General features: G+C 44.6%; 1 protein-coding gene across 8 annotated transcripts in view; it reads right to left on the bottom strand.

The window, feature by feature from the left end:
• Positions 1–22,467, bottom strand: part of PNPLA7 (patatin like phospholipase domain containing 7) — a 363,329-nt gene that overhangs the window by 125,090 nt on the left and 215,772 nt on the right. For all 8 annotated transcript variants that reach the window (XM_039506224.1, XM_039506218.1, XM_039506223.1 and 5 more), the window contains one exon: positions 3,722–3,871. In XM_039506224.1, the coding sequence (XP_039362158.1) occupies positions 3,722–3,871 (150 nt within the window). The remainder of the gene's footprint in view (positions 1–3,721; positions 3,872–22,467) is intronic.

Genomic DNA, 22,467 nt, shown 5'->3' with positions numbered 1-22,467 from the left:
TATGCCACTGAAGCAACATTTCAATGCACATAATGAATAAGATTTTTTTCTTGCTGCCATTTGATTCAATATTTTTATTAGCTGCTCTATTTTATTAGTTGCGATAAATGTTGTAGGTGACGTTTTCCCACCAGAATAAGGGCGCCTACACACACAAGACACGAGCGAAATTCAATGAATTAATCTCATGCTGAAAAGAAAGGTCCTCTCACATAGTAAAAGAGACAATTGTTAATATTTAGCAAAACATGAAATAAAAATCCCACTGCAATAACATTTTCCCATTGTAAGAACTCATTTTATTGTTAATGTAAGAATAGAATCGATTAAAAATTATATGCTATTTCTTAATGCATTAAAAAGCAGTATTGTTTAGTGCACTGAGCAAGGTGCTGGAAACCAGGTACTGATGAGTTTAATTCTGGTTCTGTCATAACTTGTTATATGGCCTTAGATGAGTCACACAATTTCTCTATGTAACCCACAGAAACCACACGATGGTAAGAAAATGTTACAATTACACAGCTAGACACTGAAAAGATGGGAAATGACAAAGACAAAGTGGCATGCACCTCCTTAACGCTGCCTCTTTTCGCTTTAATTACGCATGATTAAGGCCCTACCAAATTCGTGGTCTATTTTGGTCAATTTCATGGTCAGAGGATTTTAAAAAATCATAAATTTCATGATTTCAGCTATTTAAAGCTGAAATGTCATGGTGGTGTAATTGTAGGGGTCCTGACCCCAAAAGGAGTTGTGGGGGGTCAGATTATTGTAGGGAGAGGTACTGCTACCCTTACTTCTGCTCTGCTGCTTTCAGAGCTGGGCAGCTGGCTCTGAAGGCAGAGCTGCTGCCAGCAGCAGCACAAAAGTAAGGATGGCATGGTATGGTATTGCCACCCTTCTGCATTGCTGCCTGCAGAGCTGGGCAGTCAGTCAACAGCTGCCACTCTCCAGCTGTCCAGCTCTGAAGGCAGTAGCACAGAAGTAAGGATGACATGGTATGGTACTGCCATCCTTACTTCTGTGCTGCTGCTGGCAGGGCACTGCCTTCTGAGCTGTCGTCCGGCCAACAGCTGGCGCTCTCCAGCCACCCAGCTCTGACGGCAGTGCAGAAGTAAGGGTGGCAATAGTATGAGCCCCCTAAAATAACCTTGTGACCCCCTGCAACTCCCTTTTGGGTCAGGACCCCCAATTTGAGAAATGCTGGTCTCCCCTGTGAAATCTGGATAGTATAGGGTAAAAGTTAAGAAGTATGGGATGGATGAATGGACTATAAGGTGGATAGAAAGCTGGCTAGATCATCGGGCTCAATAGGTAGTGATCAATGGCTCCATGTCTAGTTGGGAGCCGGTTTCAAGTGGAGTGCCCCCAGGGTCGGTCCTGGGGCCGGTTTTATTCAATATCTTCATTAATGATCTGGAGGATGGCATGGAATGCACTCTCAGCAAGTTTGCAGATGACACTAAACTGGGAGGAGTGGTAGGTACGCTGGAGGATAGGGATAGGAAACAGAGGGACCTAGACAAATTAGAGGATTGGGCCAAAAGAAATCTGATGAGGTTCAACAAGGACAAGTGCAGAGTTCTGCACTTAGGGCGGAAGAATCCCATTCACTGTTACAGACTAGGGACCAAATGGCTAGGAAGCAGTTCTGCAGCAAAGGACCTAGGGGTTACAGTGGACGAGAACCTGGATATGAGTCAACAGTGTGCCCTTGTTGCCAAGAAGGCTAACTGCATTTTGGGCTCTATAAGTAGGGGCATTGCCAGCAGATTGAGAGACGTGATCATTCCCCTCTATTTGACATTGGGGAGGCCTCATCTGGAGTACTGGAATGGGTTACCTAGGGAGGTGGTGGAATCTCCTTCCTTAGAGGTTTTTAAGGTCAGGCTTGACAAAGCCCTGGCTGGGATGATTTAGCTGGGGATTGGTCCTGCTTTGAGCAGGGGGTTAGACTAGATGACCTCCAGAAGTCCCTTCCAACCCTGATATTCTATGATTCTATGATAGCATACAAAACACCAGATTTCACAGTGGGAGATCAGATTTCATTATTGTTTATATTACAGTGAACCTCACTACAGGGTTCCAATGTGCCAAAGTAGTAGGGGTTGACATTTGAATAGTCCAAAAATAAGTGGTCAATTGTCAAAATGGTCAAATATTTTAAAGCGTTAATTTATTTGAACACTAACAAAAAAAGTAAGACTTTATGGCCTCCAGTAGGCTTAGCCTTAGATAGATTCTTATTAGGGATGTCGATTAATCACAGTTAACTCATGCAATTAACTCAAAAAAATTAATTGAGATTAAAAAAATTAATCAAAATTAATCGCAGTTTTAACCACACTGTTAAACAATAGAAGACCAATTGCAATGTACTAAATATTTTGGATGTTTTTCTGTATTTTCAAATATATTGATTTCACTTACAACACAGAATACAAAGTGTACAGAGCTCACTTTATATTATTTTTATTACAAATATTTGCACTGTAAAAATGATAAAGAAAGTATTTTTCAATTTACCTCATACAAGTACTGTAGTACAATCTCTATCATGAAAGTGTAACTTACAAATGTAGATTTTTTTTTTGTAACATAACTGCACTCAAAAACAAAACAATGCAAAACTTTAGTTTTCACTCAGTCTACTTCTCCTTCAGCCAATCACTAAGACAAACAAGTCTGTTGACATTTACAGGAGATAATGCTGCCTGCTTCTTACTTACAATGTTACCAGAAAGTGAGAACAGGCATTCGCATGGCACTTTTGTAGCCAGCGTTGCACTTATGTGCCAGATATGCTAAACATTCGTATGTCCCTTCATATTTTGGCCACCATTCCAGAGGACATGCTTCCATGCTGTCATAAACAGTTAGTTAAGGGTTAAGGTCTCTTCTACCTGCAAAGAGTTAAAAAGCAGTACCTGAGGAACACCTGACCAGAGGACCAATCAGGGACAAGATAATTTCAAATCTCTGTGGAGGGAAGTTTTTTTCTGTGTTCTTTGTTTTGAAGAGAGTCTCTCTTGGGAGTTAAGGGAGTCCAGACATCTTAACCAAGTCCTCCCAGGTTTCTGCAGTATTGTTCTTCTATTCAGTCTAGTGAGTATTAAAAAGGCGAACTAGTATTTTTTTTACTTTTATTTCTGCATTGGCAGTTGTGTGTTTTGCTGAAGTAATCTCTTTATTTCTATTGCTGTACTTTGCTTTTACTGGAAAAGAAAAGGGGAGGGGGAGTTCTCTCCAGGTTTATAATTTAGACTCTGTGTATTGTATCGTATTCCTAAACGAGATTTTGGTGTTACATATTCACAAGACCGTGCATTTCAAAGGACAATCTTGTTTGGAACAGCAACTCCTGGAACTCCCCCATGATTACAATAACTAATGCATATTACTGACTGAGTTCAGATGCCTCTCAGGAATCACAGGGCTTGCACTGTACCATGGAGTTTCTCCAATTACATTAAAAGCAGGAGAGAAAGGATTAATTAAAAGAAGCAATAATTAGTTTTTAAAATCCTGGGAAAAGACTTTCATGACAACAGACATGATTTTCTTTTACCTAATAAAATGCCTCATTCTGTGCCCTCGTTGCACAATTTCCCTTCCAAGCCCAAGCAGCAGCCTGTCATACATAGTGATAGACAGCCTGACTGATGCTTTGCTAGAACATTACGATTTGCAGTAACATTTGCAGACAAGCTCTTACCAATAGCGCTGAGAGCATGTTTGAGCTCCAAAGTAAAGGCAGTAAGTGGTACCTCTTCAGACACTGGCATGATTGCTACGGTGGAGAGGTTGTTGGCAGGGTTTCCAGCATCCCACTGGCTGCCAGTGGTATGCAATCCAAGAGGATGACCTGCCAAAAAAATTATGTAGTTAGCCAACCAGAAAGCTGCATCCCCACTTGGTACTAGGTCTCCTTTTCAATTGTCAGGCTACTGGGAAATAATTATTGAATTATTTAATCTATTAGATGCACAATATTCTCTATTTATGCCAAGGTGAAGGTTACAGACTATTCCATTCTAGACAGGCTGCATGCAGACTCTTATTTTCAGTTACTGAAGGGGCAGGCTGTGAGTAAAATTCAGGCAATGTCAGAATTCAGATTCTGAGACTAGGTGAAGTGGGATGCATTTTCACCTAATTCAGGCTCTCCTGAGAGACGGAAGATGCTTCTCAACCTATCAGAGCTCAGCCCTGGCATAATGAACTTAGACAGCAGGCATCCTCTTGGCCTGGGAAAGAACTCATTTAGTTAACAAAAAATAACAACCTATTTCCATGGGTCAAAGGATTCCAAGAATCAGCCCACACTTTGTATAGTCTTCCCAATCAGGGAAATAAATATCCAGGAGGTCATTTCAGATATGGTCCATATTAACATTTGAAATCTCCATTGTCCTTTCTTTTTACATTTGTGGTGGGGAATTCCAGACCATTGAGGGAACATGATAAGGAAGGGACATTTCCACAAGAAAGTGCTCTCACACTTTTCACACTAATAACTGCAGGTTCCTATTAAGCAGCTTTCTTGATGTCTGCATTAAGGTGAGTGAACAAGCACATCTTACCAGAACCCTGCAGTACTTTACTTTCTGGTATTAAACGTGAAGATTCCTACTTTACACAGGCTGGCGTTAGACTCACTGGGGCTCAGGACTGAAACTAAGGAGTGGGGCCTCATTCTGCCTTCCTTACCGGCTTACACATTGGATTTCTGGAATGTTTTGATCAATATCGTAACAGTCATATTACTACTACTTTTGGGGAAATTCTGTGACAAAAAAATTCTGCACCCGATATTTTAAAATTCTGCAAAATTCTGCATATTTTATTTGTCAAAATAACATTATATAATCACACTAATTTCAATTATTTTGGTAATTTATTTCAAAATACCTGTCAGCAAGTATGTGACACACACAAAAAATCCTCCAGGAGTACAGTTAAAGAAACCCCTACAACAACTGAGTTCCTGTTTCTCTGCTCCCTCCCCTCACCCCCAGAGCCCAGCCATGGGGCGCACACCCAACCCAGATACCCGCACCCCCTCTCCCTAAGATTCCAGCTGCGGGGTGCCCCCGCCCCAGGCCAGACACCTGCACTCCTACCCTCAAGAACCTAGGGGTCCAGAGGGAGAAACAGCCTGATGCTGGGTCCCCGGGTTGTAGGGAGTTTCCTGCACGCCAACTCCTTCTTTCAGGCTGTGCTGAGAACTGCAGTGGTGCAAAATTCCCCCAGGAGCATACTACTATGATTACTGCTACTATTGCCATTCATAATAATCATAGTAATACAGTATAAAAATGAATTTTATGCAAGAAAATAACCAAATCAGAACACATTGACAAACTCATCTAAATCACTTAGAAGTGGACTCTCCTTGCTTTTGAGGAGGCAAACTCTTCAATTATTTTGGAGATGTCAAACTTGCAACAAATTTCGTGTTCAACTGAAGTCTCAAGCCTGGTCTACACTAGGCGTTTAAACCGGTTTTAGGAGCGTAAAACCGATTTAACGCCATACCCGTCCACACTGAGAGGCCCTTTATATCGGTATAAAGGGCTCTTTAAACCGGTTTCTGTACTCCTCCCTAATGAGAGGAGTAGCGCTAATATCGGTATTACCATATCGGATTAGGGTTAGTGTGGCCGCAGATCGACGGTATTGGCCTCCAGGCGGTATCCCACAGTGCACCACTGACCGCTCTGGACAGCAATCTGAACTCGGATGCAGTGTCCAGGTAGACAGGAAAAACCCCGCGAACTTTTGAATATTTCCTGTTTGCCCAGCGTGGAGCTCCGATCAGCACGTGTGGCGATGCAGTTAAAAATCAGAATAAAGAAAGAGCTCCAGCATGGACCATGCGGATGTGATCACTGTAAGGGCAGGCAAATCTGTTCTATCAGCGCTCCGTTACAGAAGACGAAATTCAAAATCATTTTTAAAAAATCTCCAGACAGACGCCATAGCAGGGGCTCAGCGCACTGCTGCGTGACAAGCGTAACGGAAAGCCAAAGAATCAAATGGACGCTCATGGACTGGAGGACTCAAGCTATCCCACAGTTCCTGCAGTCTCCGAAAAGTATTTGCATTCTTGGCTGAGCTCCAAATGCTTCTAGGGTCAAACACAGTGTGGGTGGGTCAGGGCTCGGCAATCTACGCACCCCCCCACCCACCCCCAGAAGTGAAAGGGAAAACAATCCTCTGTTGACTCTTTTACATGTCACCCTATCTTTACTGAATGCTGCAGATAGATGCGATGCTGCAGCACTCAACGCCAATATCCTTGCTCCCCGCCCCCCGCCATGGGTGGCTGATAGTGCAATATGGCTGATATCCATCGTCATCATCAGCCTATTGGCACATGGGGCAGTGCAAAAGGACTGGTAACCATGCCGACTAGCATCGGTAAGGTCAATCAAGGGCGCCTGGTCCTAATTTTTCCTGGTAGATGGTACAGTATGGCTGGTAACCATCGTCATCATAGCAACAGGGGGCTGAGCTCCATCAGCCCCCACCCTTCACGTGTAAAGAAAAGATTCAATTGCCCCTGGACTAGCAGAGCTGGGCTCCTCTCCTCCACACTCCTTACTGTCCTGTCTGGACTATCATAGCAGCTGGAGGCTGCCTTCCACTCATTTCTCACAAACAAGTCCCTGTGTCTTATTCCTGCACTCTTTATGACTTCATCACACAAGTGGTGGGACAATGGTATGGTAGCCCAGGAAGGCTGCGGGAAGGCCGGAATGAGCAGGTGGGGTTGTTTCAGGATCACCCACTGTGAATAGCATTCAGCTCAAAATTTATGTATTATCAGACACAGAGCAGCTGTGCTCTCTGGTTCTATGATACAGAGGTTCTCTAGTACACTTGCCCATATTCTAGGCAGGACTGATTCTATTTTTAGATACCAAAAAGGAGGGATTGACTCAGGGAGTCATTCCCAATTTTGGCTTTTGCGCCCCTGGCTGATCAGCCAGGGGCACTTATGACAGCAGCAAATGGCACAGTGCAAAAGGACTGGTAACCATGATCATCTTATTACCAATTTATGGTATGGTAGATGGTACAGTATGGCTAGTAACCATCTCTGCTGTCATGCAAAAGCAAAAGCATGCTGCTGTGTAGCGCTGCTTAATCGCCTCTGTGAGCGGCATCTAGTACACATACGGCGATAGTCACAAAAGGCTAAACAGGCTCCATGATTGCCATGCTATGGCATCTGCCAGGGCAATCCAGGGAAAAAAGGCACGAAATGCTTGTCTGCCGTTGCTTTCCCAGAGGAAGGAGTGACTGACGACATTTACCCAGAACCACCCGCGACAATGATTTTTGCCCCATCAGGCACTGGGATCTCAACCCGGAAATTCCAAGGGGCGGGGGAGGCTGCGGGAACTATGGGATAGCTACGGAATAGCTACCCACAGTGCAACGCTCCAGAAATCGACGCTAGCCTCGGACCGTGGACGCACACCACCGATTTAATGTGTTTAGTGTGGCTGCGCGCACTCGATTTTATTCAATCTGTTTTGCAAAACCGGTTTATGAAAATTCGGAATAATCCCGTAGTGCAGACGTACCCTCAGACAGACCATTCAGATGACCTTGTGAATAGATCTTCAGTAACTTTAAATGTGAGAAGCTTCTCTCTCCTGAGGCCATGGTTATGGGTACAGTCAAAAGGAGATGCAATGCAATGCTTAGGCTTGGGTATAGATCCAACAACTTTTCAGCGTAGATGTAGTTTAACATTACCAGAGGCAAATTAGACACCCCAATTGACAAAGATTAACAACACTGAGCGTAACTGACAGTCACTGATCCCTGCTTTCAGATTCCGCCATGCCTCCATACTGCTGTCCTTCAAAAAGGAATGATTGCATTTTCCAGAAAGAGTACAACAAAAACAAAAAATACTTTATCTTCTGACATTGAAAACAGAAGCCATGATCAGAGAATTGTGTCACCATTTTTAAGGTTAATCTAATAGTTTGCCTTTGTAAAGCATCGGGGAACGGCATTTTTTTTTTTTTTAGTAATTCAATATCCAGTATTTGTTTGGCCTGCTTTGAACAAGTTCACATCTCTGGTTGTCAGTTATTCTTTCTGGTGATAGTGTTGGGTCATCAGACAATGTCAGAATGACCTCAGTGGACTCGCCTCACAGATCAGTGTCCTCAGACTTGGCTTGAACCTTTTCCCCAGTTTCAGCTTGCTCCTCAAAATTCAAAAGTGACTTCTCAGTGGACAGAGTGACACAAGTCAAACACTCCCCACTTTCTGCCTCCTATGGTGTGAAGAATGTAGCTAATTTAGGATATTTTCCCAAGCGTTTGGCCTTTTCCTCAGAAGCACATCTTTTTTAAGCACCACTGGGATATGAGCATTTCTTCTCTGGCTCTACTTTTCCCTCCTTAATTTTATATAACTTATTAGTGATTTTGTTTAAATTAAACAATGTAATTTTAACAGAAAAAAAAAAGTACTTTTTTCAAACACCCCAAATCCTGGACTCACCTCCGTGATCACCTAATTTTACTCCACTATCTCTCTTCAATCCAACACCAATCGCACGCGAGTGTAGTGAGACCGAGTGGCCTCCCTCCGAGCAGGAGAGTGAAGGATCCTTACACTTTCCATGAAGGACTGAGCCTAGAACGCCCCGCCCCCCTCGCCGGAAGTACCGGGGCGTGGCCAGAAGTATAAAAGGCCGGTCCTGCAGCACAGTTGGAGGGGAGCCTGCAGAGGAGAAGGATGATCTGCTGCTTCGGCTGCATCCCCGAGAGAAACCCTCACCTGGCTGCCCCAATCCACAGACACCGACGAGGACTGGCCTGGAGTGCCTGCCGCTGTGTACCCCGAGAAGCTGGAAGAGGCCTGGAGGCCAGAGGTACTAAACCCTGGAGTGGCAGGAAGTGGCCCAGGGGCAGCCACGGAGCAGCTGGCTGCACAGCCAGATGTGGCTCAGTCGGCGTGTTGTGGCTGGATCCCCGCCGATGCGGGGGGGGGGGCAATCCTGCCCCTGCCAGGGCCCTGGGCTGGGAAGTGGTGGAGTAGGGTGGGCCCATGTCTCCCTATCACCCCACGCCGGGGTGGCTGACTCCCTACACTGTGCAAGGAGGCTCTGGTCTAATTTAGCAGCATTAGATCAATTTAAATTGACATCGCTGGGTCGAATTTGGGGTAGTGTAGATGCAATTCGATGGTATTGGCCTCCAGGGCTATCCCAGAGTGCTCCATTGTGACCGCTCTGGACAGCACTTTCAACTCAGATGCACTAGCCAGGTACACAGCAAAAGCCCCAGGAACTTTTGAATTTCATTTCCTGTTTGGCCAGCATGGCGAGCTCATCAGCACAGGTGACCATGCAGTCCCAGAATCGCAAAAGAGCTCCAGCATGGACTGAATGGGAGGTACTGGATCTGATCGCTGTATGGGGAGATGAATCCGTGCTATCAGAACTCCGTTCCAAAAGACTAAATGCCAAAATATTTGAAAATATCTCCAAGGGTATGATGGACAGGGGTTACAATAGGGACCTGCAGCAGTGCCACGTGAAATTTAAGGAGGTCAGGCAAGCCTACCAAAAAACCAAAAAGAGGCAAATGGCTGCTCCGGGTCAGAGCCCCAGACATGCCACTTCCATGATGAGCTGCATGCAATTCTAGGGGGGGCCCTACCACTACCCCATCCCTGTCCATGGACACCTGCAAGGGGAGAGTCTCATGCAACAGGGATGAGGAAGATGAGGAGGTGGAGGAGGAGCAGCATAGTGCACAGTATGCAAGCGGAGAAACCATTCTCCCCGACAGCCAGGAACTGTTTATCACCCTGGAGCCAATACCCTCCCAACCCTCCCAAGGCAGGCTCACGGACCATGAAGCCAGAGAACGCACCTCTGGTGAGTGCACCTTTGTAAATATAATACATGGTTTAAAAGCAAGTGTGTTTAATGATTACTTTGCCCTGAAGACTCAGGATGCATTTGCGGCCAATACAGCCCCTCCTTTTAAATGGCCAACCCAACGGGTGCTTGGTATGGGAAAGGAGGGCACTGCTGTTTGAAACTATTCCCACATGTTATGAAGGTTAAAGAAGCCGAAAGACTGTGACTTACCATGTCTGCCTGCAAGCCGAATTCTGTTGCCCGGTCCTTCGTCTGTGATCTCTCAAACCAAACTGACAGGCCCTCAATATAAGAGGCAAAATGCAAACTTGCACCGAAAGCATCTGTGCTATGTAATGTTAACAGCTTGGTTCACCGTGAAAGAGTCTACCCATTGTTCTCTAAAATGTGTCTTTTTAAATACTATTCTTCCTTTTTTATCTCCTGCAGCTGCAAATGTTTCAATGCTCCCCATATCATCTCTGTCCCAGATGCTAATGCAGATAACGTCTTCGCAATGAAATGTTCTCTGAGCTCATGCAGTCCTCCCGCATTGAAAGAGCTCAGCAGAATGCGTGGAGGCAAACAATGTCAGAGTCCAGAAAAGCAGAAAATGAACGCAAGGACAGGCGGGATTGAGCGAGATGAGAGGTGGTGGGCACAAGAGGAGAGGTGGCGGCAGTGCAATGAGAGGAGGCAGGATGCAATGCTGAGGCTACTAGGGGATCAAACTGATATGCTCTGGCGTCTGGTGGAGCTGCAGGAAAGGCAGCAGGAGCACACACCACCGCTGCAGCCCCTGTGTAACCACATGCCCTCTTCCCCAAGTTCCATAGCCTCCTCACCCAGACGCCCAAGAACGCAGGAGGGTGGGGGGAGCAGCCTCCGGGCACCAAACCACTCCACCCAAGAGGACTGCCCAAGCAACAGAAGGCTGGCATTCAATAAGTTTTGAAGTGCAGTGTGGCCTTGTCCTTCCCTCCTCCACCACCCCACCAGTGCTGCCCTCCTCCCCAACCTCTTCCAGGCTACCTTGGCAGTTATCCCCCTATTTGTGTGATGAATTAATAAAGAATGCATGATTTGAAACAATAATGACTTTATTGCCTCTGCAAGCGGCGATCGAAGGAAGGAGGGTGGTTGGCATACAGGGAAGTAGAGTGAACCAAGGGGGTGGGTTTTCATCAAGGAGAAACAAACAGAACTGTCTCACCATAGCCTGGCCAGTCATGAGACTGGTTTTCAAAGCTTCTCTGATACGCAGCGCACACTGCTGGCTCTTCTAATTGCCCTGGTGTCTGGCTGCGCGTAAATCAGTGGCCTGGTGATTTGCCTCAACCTCCCACCCCGGCATAAATGTCTCCCCCTTACTCTCACAGATATTGTGGAGCACACACCAAGCAGCAATAACAATTGGAATATTGGTTTTGCTGAGGTCTAACCGAGTCAGTAAACTGCGCCAGCGAGCTTTTAAACGTCCAAATGCACATTCTACCACCATTCTGCACTTGCTCAGCCTATAGTTGAACAGCTCCAGGGTGCCTATGTCCGGCTTCGTGAGCCATGGCATTAAGGGGTAGGCTGGGTCCCCAAGGATAACTATAGGCATTTCAACATCCCCAACGGTTATTTTCTGGTCTGGGAAGTAAGTCCCTTCCTGAAGCTATTCAAACAGACCAGAGTTCCTGAAGATGCAAGTGTCATGTACCTTTCCCGGCCATCCCATGTTGATGCCGGTGAAACGTCCCTTGTGATCCACCAGTGCTTTCAACACCATTGAAAAGTACTCCTTGCAGTTTATGTACTAGCTGCCAAGGTGGTCCAGTCCCAAGATAGGGATATGGGTTCCATCTATCACTCCACCACAGTTAGGGAATCCCATTGCAGCAAAGCCATCCACTATGACCTGCACATTTCCCAGAGTCACTACCCTCAGCTCAGTGATTGCGTTGGCTACTTGCAGCACAGCAGCCCTCACAGTAGATTTACCCACTCTAAATTGATTCCCGACTGACCGGTAGCTGTCTGGCGTTGCAAGCTTCCAGAGGGCTATCGCCACTTGGTTCTCAACTGTGAGGGCTGCTCTCATCTTGCTATTCCTGCGCTTCAGGCCAGGGGAAAGCAAGCCACAAAGTTCCATGAAAGTGCCCTTACACATGCAAAAGTTTCGCAGCCACTGGGAATCATCCCAGACCTACAACGCTATGCAGTCCCACCAGTCTGTGCTTGTTTCCCGGGCCCAGAATCGGTGTTCCACGGCATGAACCTGCCCCATTACCAATGTCCAAATTGCCAGGGCCCGTGCTTTGAGAGAAGTCTGTGTCCATGTCCTCATCACTATCGTGATTGTGCTGTTGTCGCCTCCTCATCTGCTTTTGCAGGTTCTGCACATACTGCAGGATAATGTGCGAGGTGTTTACAATGCTCACAACAGCAGCGGTGAGCTGAGCGGGCTCCATGCTTGCCGTGGTATGGCGTCTGCACGGAAAAAAGGCGCGAAACAATTGTCTGCCGTTGCTTTCATGGAGGGAGGGGCGACTGACGACATGTACCGAAAACCACCCACGACAATGTTTTTGCCCCATCAGGCATTGGGAGCTTAACCCAGAATTCCAACGGGCGGCGGAGACTGTGGGAACTGTGGGATAGCTACCCACAGTGCACCACTCCATGCATCAATGCTAGACACGGTATTGAGGATGCACTCCGCCGACCTACTTCTCTTAGTGGGGACCTACACAATCAACTGTATAAAATTGCTTTCTAAAGATCAACTTCTATAAATTTGACCTAATTTCCTAGTGTAGACATACCCTTAGAGACTGCTGCTTTGCTGGCTGCCTGAGCCACGCCCAGGCTAAAGCCAGCCCTGAAAGACTGTTTTGCTTGCTGGCAACCTTAGCCTACTCAAGCCCAGGCCTCAGCTCACCAGTAGACTGTTTGCTGGCTGCCTGAGCTCTGCCCAGGCCAAAGCCAGCCCCGATAGACTTGGTTTAAGGGCTGACAGCCACCCAAAACCAGGCTAAAGCCTGCCTGGGACTATTGATCGCCTAGCCCTATTGTGGGCTCATGGATGTCCTGCAGACTCTGGTCCTGGCCAGACAGGACCAGACTGAATGGCCTCCCTCCGAGCGGGAGAACGAGAGAACATTACAGCGAGCAATTTGTTCTTTCAAAGTGCAGATGTAACAAATCACAGAAACACAATGAAGCTGCAATTCAGTAAGCAAATGAGTTTGCAAAAAAATGCAATAAAAATTTGTTCTGCAATACAGTTTTAATTGTTTTTGTTAGACTTTAGTACAGCGATTTTCAAACGTTTTGAGCCAAGTCCCCCCTTTGAGTTACAATTTTGGTTGCGCTCCCCCAATACCTACTCCTCCCCTCTCAGGTTTTCAGGGGGTAAGGTGTGTGCAACAGTCTCTTGGGGTGGGGCTAGAATTGGGTGCAGAGGAGTTGATACTGACCCACAGGCTGGTTGGCTCACTGAAGTGAGTCGGGGGTGGAGGTAGCACTCCCTCCCTGAGGCCCCACCACCGGGTGGGAGCCAGAGGCCAAACCCCACCACCTATAAGATAGCTTCGCAGAGCCCCCTATGAGGTGGGGTCCTGGGCAATTGCCCTGCTTGCTACCTCTTAACACTGGCCCTAACTTTAGAGCCCCAATTGTTCTGTTGCTTAGGGAGCACAAGCCAGCATGGCAAGAGCTATTTCTTTGTCAAAAGCATCAATTATGTCTAATGATCTCTATCCCATTTCACAGGTCCCTAGACCCCCGGTTATGGAAAATTCTGAAGGAACAGCTAATGTAGAATAGCCTGGAAAATTATCATAAATATATAAACATAACACACAGTAGATACTAAATAAGAGATAATTCACTGCATTCAATTTTTCATTTGACCATATATACATTTCATTTATCGTTTAGGCAACAATCTGAACACCCGGGTCCCTTTCCAAATACACATACAACACAATTAGATATTTCTCTTTTTGTTTCTGGTGAATTTGAAAATCGTGAGGGTTCAAAGTTCAAAATGCTCACTGCTTTCAAATTATGCAGTTCAGAAACTAGTTAACACATGTTCCCTATGCTCCTTTTACTTTGGCTGGTTGGCTCAGCACAAACTTATGGGTTTATGGAAAACGGATCCTATCAAACTAACTCAATATCTTTTTTTGATGAGATTACAAGTCTGGTTGATACAAGTAATAGTGTTGATGTAACATATTTAGACGTCTGTAAGGTATTGCACGATATTTTAATTAAAAAACTAAAAAGGTATAATATTAAATTGATTAAAATGTATTAAATTGATTAAAATGTATTATAAATAGGGAACTATCACTAGTGGGGTCCTGCAGGTATTGAGTTCTTCACCCTATGCCATTTAACATTTTGATTAATGAGCTGGAAAAAAACATAAAATCATCGCTGCTAAAGTTTGCAGATGACACCAATGAAGAGGACAGGTCACTAATATACAGCCATCTGGATTGCTTGGTAAGCAGAGGACAAGCAAACAATCTGTGTATTCATATGTCTAACTGTAAACATATACATCTAGGAACAAAGAATGAAGGCCAGACATACAGAATAGGGGGCTCTATCCTGGGAAGCAGTGACTCTGAACAAGATTCGGGGTTCGTGATGAATAATCAGCTGAACATGAATTCCCAGTGTGACACTGTGGCCAAAGGGGCTAATACGATCCTTGTATGCCTGAAGAGGGGAATCTTCAGAAGTAGAGAGGTTATTTTTCCTCTGTATTTGGGACTGGTGCAGCCACTGCTGGAATCCTGTGTCCAGTTCTGATTTCCACAATTCAAGAAGGATGTTGGTAAATTGGAGAGGATTCAGAGAAGACCCATGAGAATAATTAAAGAATTAAAAAACATGCCTTATGTTGTGATAGACTCAAGAAGCTCAATCTATTTGGATTAAAAAAGAGAAGGCTAAGAGTGTGACTTGATCACACTCTGTAAGTGGGAACAAATATTTCATAATGGACACTTCAATCTAGCAGACAAAGATATAATATGATCCAATAGCTATAAACTGTTTCTAGACAAATTCAGAATAGAAATAAGGTGTAAATTTTCAGCTGTGTGAGTAATTAGCTATTGGAACAATTTACCGAGGATCATGGTGGATTCTCCATCGCTGACAGTTTTTAAATCAACACTGGATGTTTTTCTAAACAATCTGCTCTATGAATCATTTTGGATAAATTTGTGGCCTGTGTTATCACAATAGTCCCTTCTGGCCTTGGAATGAGTTTACCCTGCCACTGTGATGGGTTCGGTCACAGAAACTCCCTCAGGACTGTCACTAGATGTGCTGGGATACCACTGAGAACAAACCCCCCTGCCAGAGAAGGCTTCCCTCCACTCCTGTCTTGGTGAGTAAGACACTCCAGTCAACTACAGCACAGACCAAGAGGCTGGGTCACACACCCCTGCAGTTCACTGAAACTGAAATCCACTCAGCTCAGGGGCTTCTTAGTTAACAGAGACTTTCCCAGCACCCAGAATTCAGTCTTTCTGGGAGCCTAAACCACAAATAAATCTGTTTTACTCTGTATAAAGCTTATGCAGGGTAAACTCATAAATTGTCCATCCTCTATAACACCGATAGAGAGAGATGCACAGCAGTTTGCTCCCCCAGGTATTAATTACTTACTCTGGGTTAATTAATAAGCAAAAGTGATTTTATTAAATATAAAAAGTAGGATTTAAGTGGTTCCAAGTAATGACAAAACAAAATAAGTTACCAAGTAAAATAAAACAAAAACACACAAGTTTTAGGGGGATAGCTCAGTGGTTTGAGCATTGGCCTGCTAAACCCAGGGTTGTGAGTTCAATCCTTGAGGGGGCCATTTGGGGAACCGGGGTAAAAATCTGGGGATTGGTCCTGCTTTGAGCAGGGGGTTGGACTAGATGACCTCCTGAGGTCCCGTCTAACTCTATGATTCTAAGCCTAATACATTAAGAAACTGATTACAGATGAAATCTCACCCCCAGAGATGTTCCAATAAGCTTCTTTCACAGACTGGACTCCTTCCTAGTCTGGGTCCAGCAATCACTCACCCACCCCTCCCCCCGAGTTATTGTCCTTTGTTCCAGTTTCTTTCAGGCATCTCTTTGGGGTAGAGAAGCCATCTCTTGAGCCAGCTGAAGACAAAATGGAGAGACTTCCAGGGCCTTTTATATTGTCTCTCTTGTGGACAGAAACCCCTTTGTTCTTCTGTGCAAAGTAACAGTAACAAGATGGAGTTTGTAGCCACCTGGGCAAGTCACACGTCCATGAATGATTCAGCTGATTGTTTACATGTTAATTTGAACATTCCCAGGAAAGCTCAGATGTGGATTGGTGTCTCCCAAAGTCCATTGTCAGTTAAGTGTTTCTTGATTGGGCACTTACTGAGAATTGTCTGTTCTCAAGAAGCTGACCAAATGCTTCACTGAGGCTACTTAAAATCAAACGCATTGAGATACAAGTACATAGCCAATATTCATAACTTCAAATAGAAAAATGATAAACACATACAGACAGCATAATCATAACCAGCAAACTACAACCTTTCCATAGACACCCACTTAACCTCCTCTGTACAAGACCTGGTGCAACCATAGGACCCTGGTTACAACAATGACCTATACAGTCACAGTTCATGTCAATAATGTCACACACTTCTGAGAGATGCAAGAGGTTTTTTCATCTTTCTACTGTAACTAAGCTAAGGATTGTCTTATCTAGTTCAGCTGAGAAGTTTAGATCTAGGTATGCTCTACAAACCATTTGTTTTCTATTACTACTGTCAAAGTTGCAGAATAACTGCACCTGTATTTCCCGTTCTGCAGTCCCTCAAGGGCACCCACTTAAAGTTTCAGACTCCCAGCCATCACCTTTCCTGGGCAGGGTTTATAAAGGGTTATAAGATTGCATAGCTCCCTGATCTACACTGTGATATCCCCAGCAAGCCTGTCTGCCTAAAAGCACCTGTGCTTTGCTCTCTCTCCAAGGACTATGTTCAGTGTATTGCCAGCAGTTACAAATCACCACCAATTCCTTCTAAGCAAGCACCTTTATTCTTAAGGTAAAAGCATTAGAGAGAAAACATGTAAAAACGATAAAAACCTATACACATACTAGAAGAGCTTAAATGAGATTACCCCCAAGTCCAATGTAGGGCTCTGGTAGCTGTCAGCCCTTCAAACTCCACAAATGGGTTTTCCCTGTGGTTACAATTTCATATCAGTCTTTAGATCAGGAACCAGAACAAAGGGTGGGCAAATCAGCCATTTCTTTATACAGCTCGGGCTCTTTGTCAGGAAAAGGTAATCAGCAGCTACACCTCTCCTCAGGATGTAGCTTCAAAAGGCTGGACTTTTTGCATAACCAGAGTCCTGGCATTACCCACTCCTCAAGGAAATCCATATAATACACATTGTCCCAGATGTCCATGCTCGTCAGGCACATTTCAATATAGAGACAAGATGGGTGAGATAGTATCTTTTATTAAACCAACTTCTGTTGGTAAGAAGACAATAGACTAAGGACAAGAGTAGGTGAAGATGCTTTCTTTCCAAGGGCTACGACCAGTGTATTGCCAGTAGTTATAACTTACACACAGCTCAGATGCTGGCATGCTCTCTATGGAAGCTTTCCTCACTAAATTCTGAATTTTACAGCAGGTGAAGTTTTAGGTCCAAACTACTTTCATATTCCTTTAAGAATCCCTTTCACCCAGAATAGATACCTATGTGGGCCCAGAACTGAGTGAATTATTGATACAAATGCACATTGATTCCTGCAAAATAGCACTGATCCTGTTAGAATCCAGGCTCATAAGAGGGAAGTGATTATTCCCCTCTATTCGGCACTGGTGAGGTCACCCCTGGAGTATCGCATCCAGTTTTGGGCCCCCCACTATAGTAAGATGAGGCCCTGAAACATAAACCCTTATCAGAGGCCCGGTATGAGGCCTAAGGCCTGAACTAAAGTACAGTCAAGACTTTGCTAACATAAAGCAAAGTTAAGCTGTGAGCCAGAGGCAGGCCCTGCTCACAGAAGCTGGCAACGAAAGGACTGATGTTGCAAAAATACACATACCTAAAAGGTACTGGACGCCAGATATCAGAACACTCCGATACTTGCACATTCTACACAGATAACAAGGACAGGGGCAAAAGGGTAATATGATGGATAGAGTTGTTTTGTTCAAACCAACATGTACAAGGTGAGAGGCGGTACTTTACTGCATAGAGGGGTTGTACCTTGCTACATAGAGGGGTTGTACCTCGGTACGTCAAGAGTGCTGTGTAATTTGTTTGTACCTGTGTATAAGAATGCATCTCTGAGTGGACATCTTTGTCCAGCCTAGGGGGCACTGGAAAGTCCTGCCACTGACTTTGTCCATTGTCAGGGGGCACATATTCGTAGTATGTACTGTAGAGTCTACTGGAAACTATTACTGAGCTTCGTTTGACAATAAACCTGGCCGGGTGCCTTCGTACCTTATCGGAGTCTGTGGTCATTGGCGATTCTCTCGGGGCTTGTTGTGCCAGCAATCCGCAGAGCCGGGGCAGCACACAGAGGGAACACGTAAAAGCAGCTGACTGATATCAACATTGAACAGAGCAGAGCACCACACCAGTAGCATCCAACGACAGAAATGATGTGGACAAATTGGAGAGAGTCCAGCAGAGGACAACAAAAATGATCAGGGGGCTGGGGCACATGACATACAAGGAGAGGCTAAGGCAAATGAGGTTATTTAGTCTGCAGAAGAGAAGAGGGGGCGGGGGATTTGATAACAGCCTTCAGCTACCTGAAGGGGGTTCCAAAGAGGATGGCTCTAGACTGTTCTCAGTGCTGGCAGATGACAGAACAAGGAGTAATGGTCTCAAGTTGCAGTGCGGGAGGTCTAGGTTGGATATTAGGAAACACTATTTCGCTAGGAGGGTGGCAAAGCACTGGAATGGGTTCCCTAGGGAGGTGGTTGAATCTCCATCCTTAGAGGTTTTTAAGGCCCAGCTTGACAAAGCCCCGGCTGGGATGATTTAGTTGGTGTTGGTCCTGCTTTGAGCAGGGGGTTGGACTAGATAACCTTCTGAGGTCTCTTCCAACCCTGATATTCTATGATAAGTCAGTCCTGGAGAAGAGGACTATAATTAGCTCAAACCCCTTATATATGCAGAACAGATTAACTTTCCTTTAATCTCTCTGAAATCTAACAGACATTTTCCCCATCTTGATCTTTTTTTATATATTGCATATTTTGTGGAACACACAAATTCCAATACAGGCACTGACAGTGATTAAAAGTAATTGGCCAGTGGTTAGTAAAATTTACATTTTAAAGCCCATATTTTTAAAATCAGCCTTTTTGTTTTGTTTTGCACTAAGTAAAATAATAAAAACCTCCTAATAGTCTTTAAACGTGCTCACTCTACACATGCAGAATGTCAGCACTCTACAAGATAAAAGTTCATTTATAGGATGCAAGAGAATATACTTCAGAAAAGATAAACTAATTGAGAAATCTGTTTATCTTATTTCTCTCTTGTATGTTGGTCATTTTTCTTGCTACCTCTTCTTTATAAAAAAAAAAGTTGTTTCGCTTTCACAGCATCAAGGAAGAGAATGACAGGTGCACTGCTGTTCTGATTCATTTCATCTCCTTTCAAGTCCTCCTGGGGGAATTTTACTTTTAGCACCTGATTCATTCCTTTTTATCAGTTAGATTCTCTTGTCATTTTAACAACACTTGCATTCAACAAACTGAAGTTTGCCTCCATCAAGTCTCTAGCTTATCTTTATTTTAAAAGACTGTGTCAGAGGAAACTGTTTTTTTGCCTGACCTATTTCTGCATTTTCAGTGAAAATAGAGTTTAGCCATTTTATCATCTTTATTTATACACTGGCAGAGGGCACATCAAACCAAACTCTCATCAGGCCTGACACACTCATTGCCTCCAACTCACTGTTGTCGTAATCTGTAATGTGCCATATGCAAACTGGTAACACACTGGTCATTAATACTGTGTGGTGTATGTACGGGCAGTGTATAAAGAATTCTAGATGTGTGCTGCAAATATGTTCCTAAAAGAAATGCTGTTTCACCAGTTTGACTGTGTCTCCAGTGTAAATTAAGCAAGGTGAGACCAAAGACAATGAAAAGGGCATTTACATGTAAGGCAAACAAAGCCATTAGGCGAGCAAGTAGGGGAAGGTGACCACTTAACAATCTTAATGGGGAACGGAGGCTGCACCCCCATGAAGCCTTCCTGCTTTTTGAAACAGGGTCAGTGAACTTTGGGAAGACATAAGGAGAAGCAAAACGCCATTTTGTCATCCATCACCTAGGGCACCAGCACCTTTTGAGCTCATGAAGTGTGGATCCTATTGACCCAGGAAGAAAGAGTAGCTCAAAACTGACAGTAGGTGAGAAACCTGTTTGGAGAAAGACTGTAATTTGCTGAAATTAAGTTTTAATCACTAGAAAGTGTTTTGTTTTATTTATACCCATAACTGTCTTCTAGTCTTACTTATCACTTAAACATCTGCTCTTTGTTAATACATTTAGTCTTCTTTTATCACGAAACCATCTCAGTACTGTATATTAAACTGAAGGGTAAAATCCTCAGCCAGGCTACCAGGCTGGTGAGTTCTCTGTCTCTTTAGAGGCAGCGAACTTAACTTCTGTAAAGGTCAGTGAGAGGGACTGGACACTGCAGGGGAGATGGTTTTGGGGAGACTTGGGACTGGACAAGCTGTTGGTGTCACCTGCAAGGAGTAACCAGGCTAGTGGCAGCCAGGGAGAAGCCACTGTCCTGTGAGCAGGCTACTCTAAGCCAAAGCTGCACAACACAGAAGCACCCAGGGTTACAGGGCAGGTGGTGACAACTGGTCTGGGTGAACCCCCGACTGTCAGAAGTTCTTTGAAATTTACTGTCAATGTAGACTCCACTTCTGCTGTGCACACACCCCATGCCAGTCAGCTCAGATCCTTTTGGCCAGCAGGGTCCACTGGGGTTGCACTTATGCCCCAGATTTTCTCGTGTCCCCCAACTGAGAGCATAAAAGGCAGAGCAGGTCCAACTTTTCCTCAGCTCCATCAGCAATACAGAATCCAGATGGTATAAGAGGGAAGGTATAGGAAGGGTGGTATAGGAGGGAAGGTATAGGAAGGATGGTATAGGAGGGAATCCAGATGTAAAAGGAGGGTGAGTTGCAGAATCAATGTGGACAACACATCTCAAAGAGCCACAGTTATTGTAGGGTAAGTAACCATTCTCTCTTCGAGTGATTGTCCACCTGGATTCCCCTTCTGGTTTCTAGCAAAGAGAGGACTCCTTGCACCCACTTCCTGATTATTCAGTCAAATCAAAATAATGATTTGAAGACTGCTCTGTCAGATCTTGAGGCTTGAACTAAAACAGTGCTGGGTGAATGTGTGGACTGATCCCCACATAGGTGCCCTGCAAATTTCTGGAATTGTGAAAAGCCACAGAAGTGTCCTGAGCCCTGGTGGAGTAGGCTCTAACCTTCATGGATGGATCTAATCTAAACTAATCATAGCATTCCATAATACAGCAGTCTTTGGGTTGATATTGCCTCACTTTCACCCTTTTTACAACTATCAACAGCTTAAGATGGTTCCTGTAGGGTCTCATTCTGTCAAGGTAATATGTGAAAGCCCTGACTACATCAAGGGTGTGCAGTTTGGCTTTCCTCTGGCTGGAGTGGGGTTTGAGAAAGAACACTGATAGGTGAACCATCAGATTTAGATGAAAATCTGAGACAATCTTTGGCAAAATTTAGTGTGAGGCATGCGATATCCTTGAAAAATCTACTGTATTAAGTTTAAGTATCTTGGGAGTCCATTGTATTGAATGCACAGTTGATGTATTATTGTGGGATTGGATGTGGTTTCTCTAAGGGGGAGGCACGGCCACTATAAACTCTGGGAAGTGTTAGGAGTGTCAAATGACTATTTTAAACAACATGCCAGGCAAGAAGGAACTTTTGGGACAAATGAAGTTTAGTGGGTTTCCTAGGAAATACTGCGGGGTGTGTGTGTGTGTGTGTGTGTGTGTGTGTGTGTGTGTGTGTGTGTGTGTGTGTGTGAATGCACACACTCACATCCAGACCCAGCCTTCTGAAGCTATGCCCCAAGGAGAGAACCATTGGCTGCTGATTACCTGTTCCCCGAAGCTGAAGATCAGAGGCCCAAGCTGTATAAAGGAGAGACTGGCTTGTTCATGGGTGTGCTTGTTCTGAGCAAAAGCTGTAATGAACTTGCAACCACAGAAAAACTACTTTGTAAGGTATGAGAGACTGAACACTACCAGAACCTTTGTTGGAACTGAAGGGGGGTGAACTCTGGTAAGCTTATTAGCATGCATATGGGTTCTTTTATTATTTTTAATATAATGCTTTCACCTTAAGAATCAATGTACTTGCTTATAAAGAGCTGTGTGGTAACTTGTAACTGTGGGCAATTACAACTGTTGATAGCCTTTGAGGAGAAAGCTAAGAGCAGATGCAGG

The sequence above is a fragment of the Mauremys reevesii genome, linkage group 19 (assembly GCF_016161935.1).
Source record: "Mauremys reevesii isolate NIE-2019 linkage group 19, ASM1616193v1, whole genome shotgun sequence".
Taxonomy (NCBI): Eukaryota; Metazoa; Chordata; order Testudines; family Geoemydidae; genus Mauremys; species Mauremys reevesii.
This window is presented reverse-complemented; position numbering and strand designations above follow the sequence as displayed.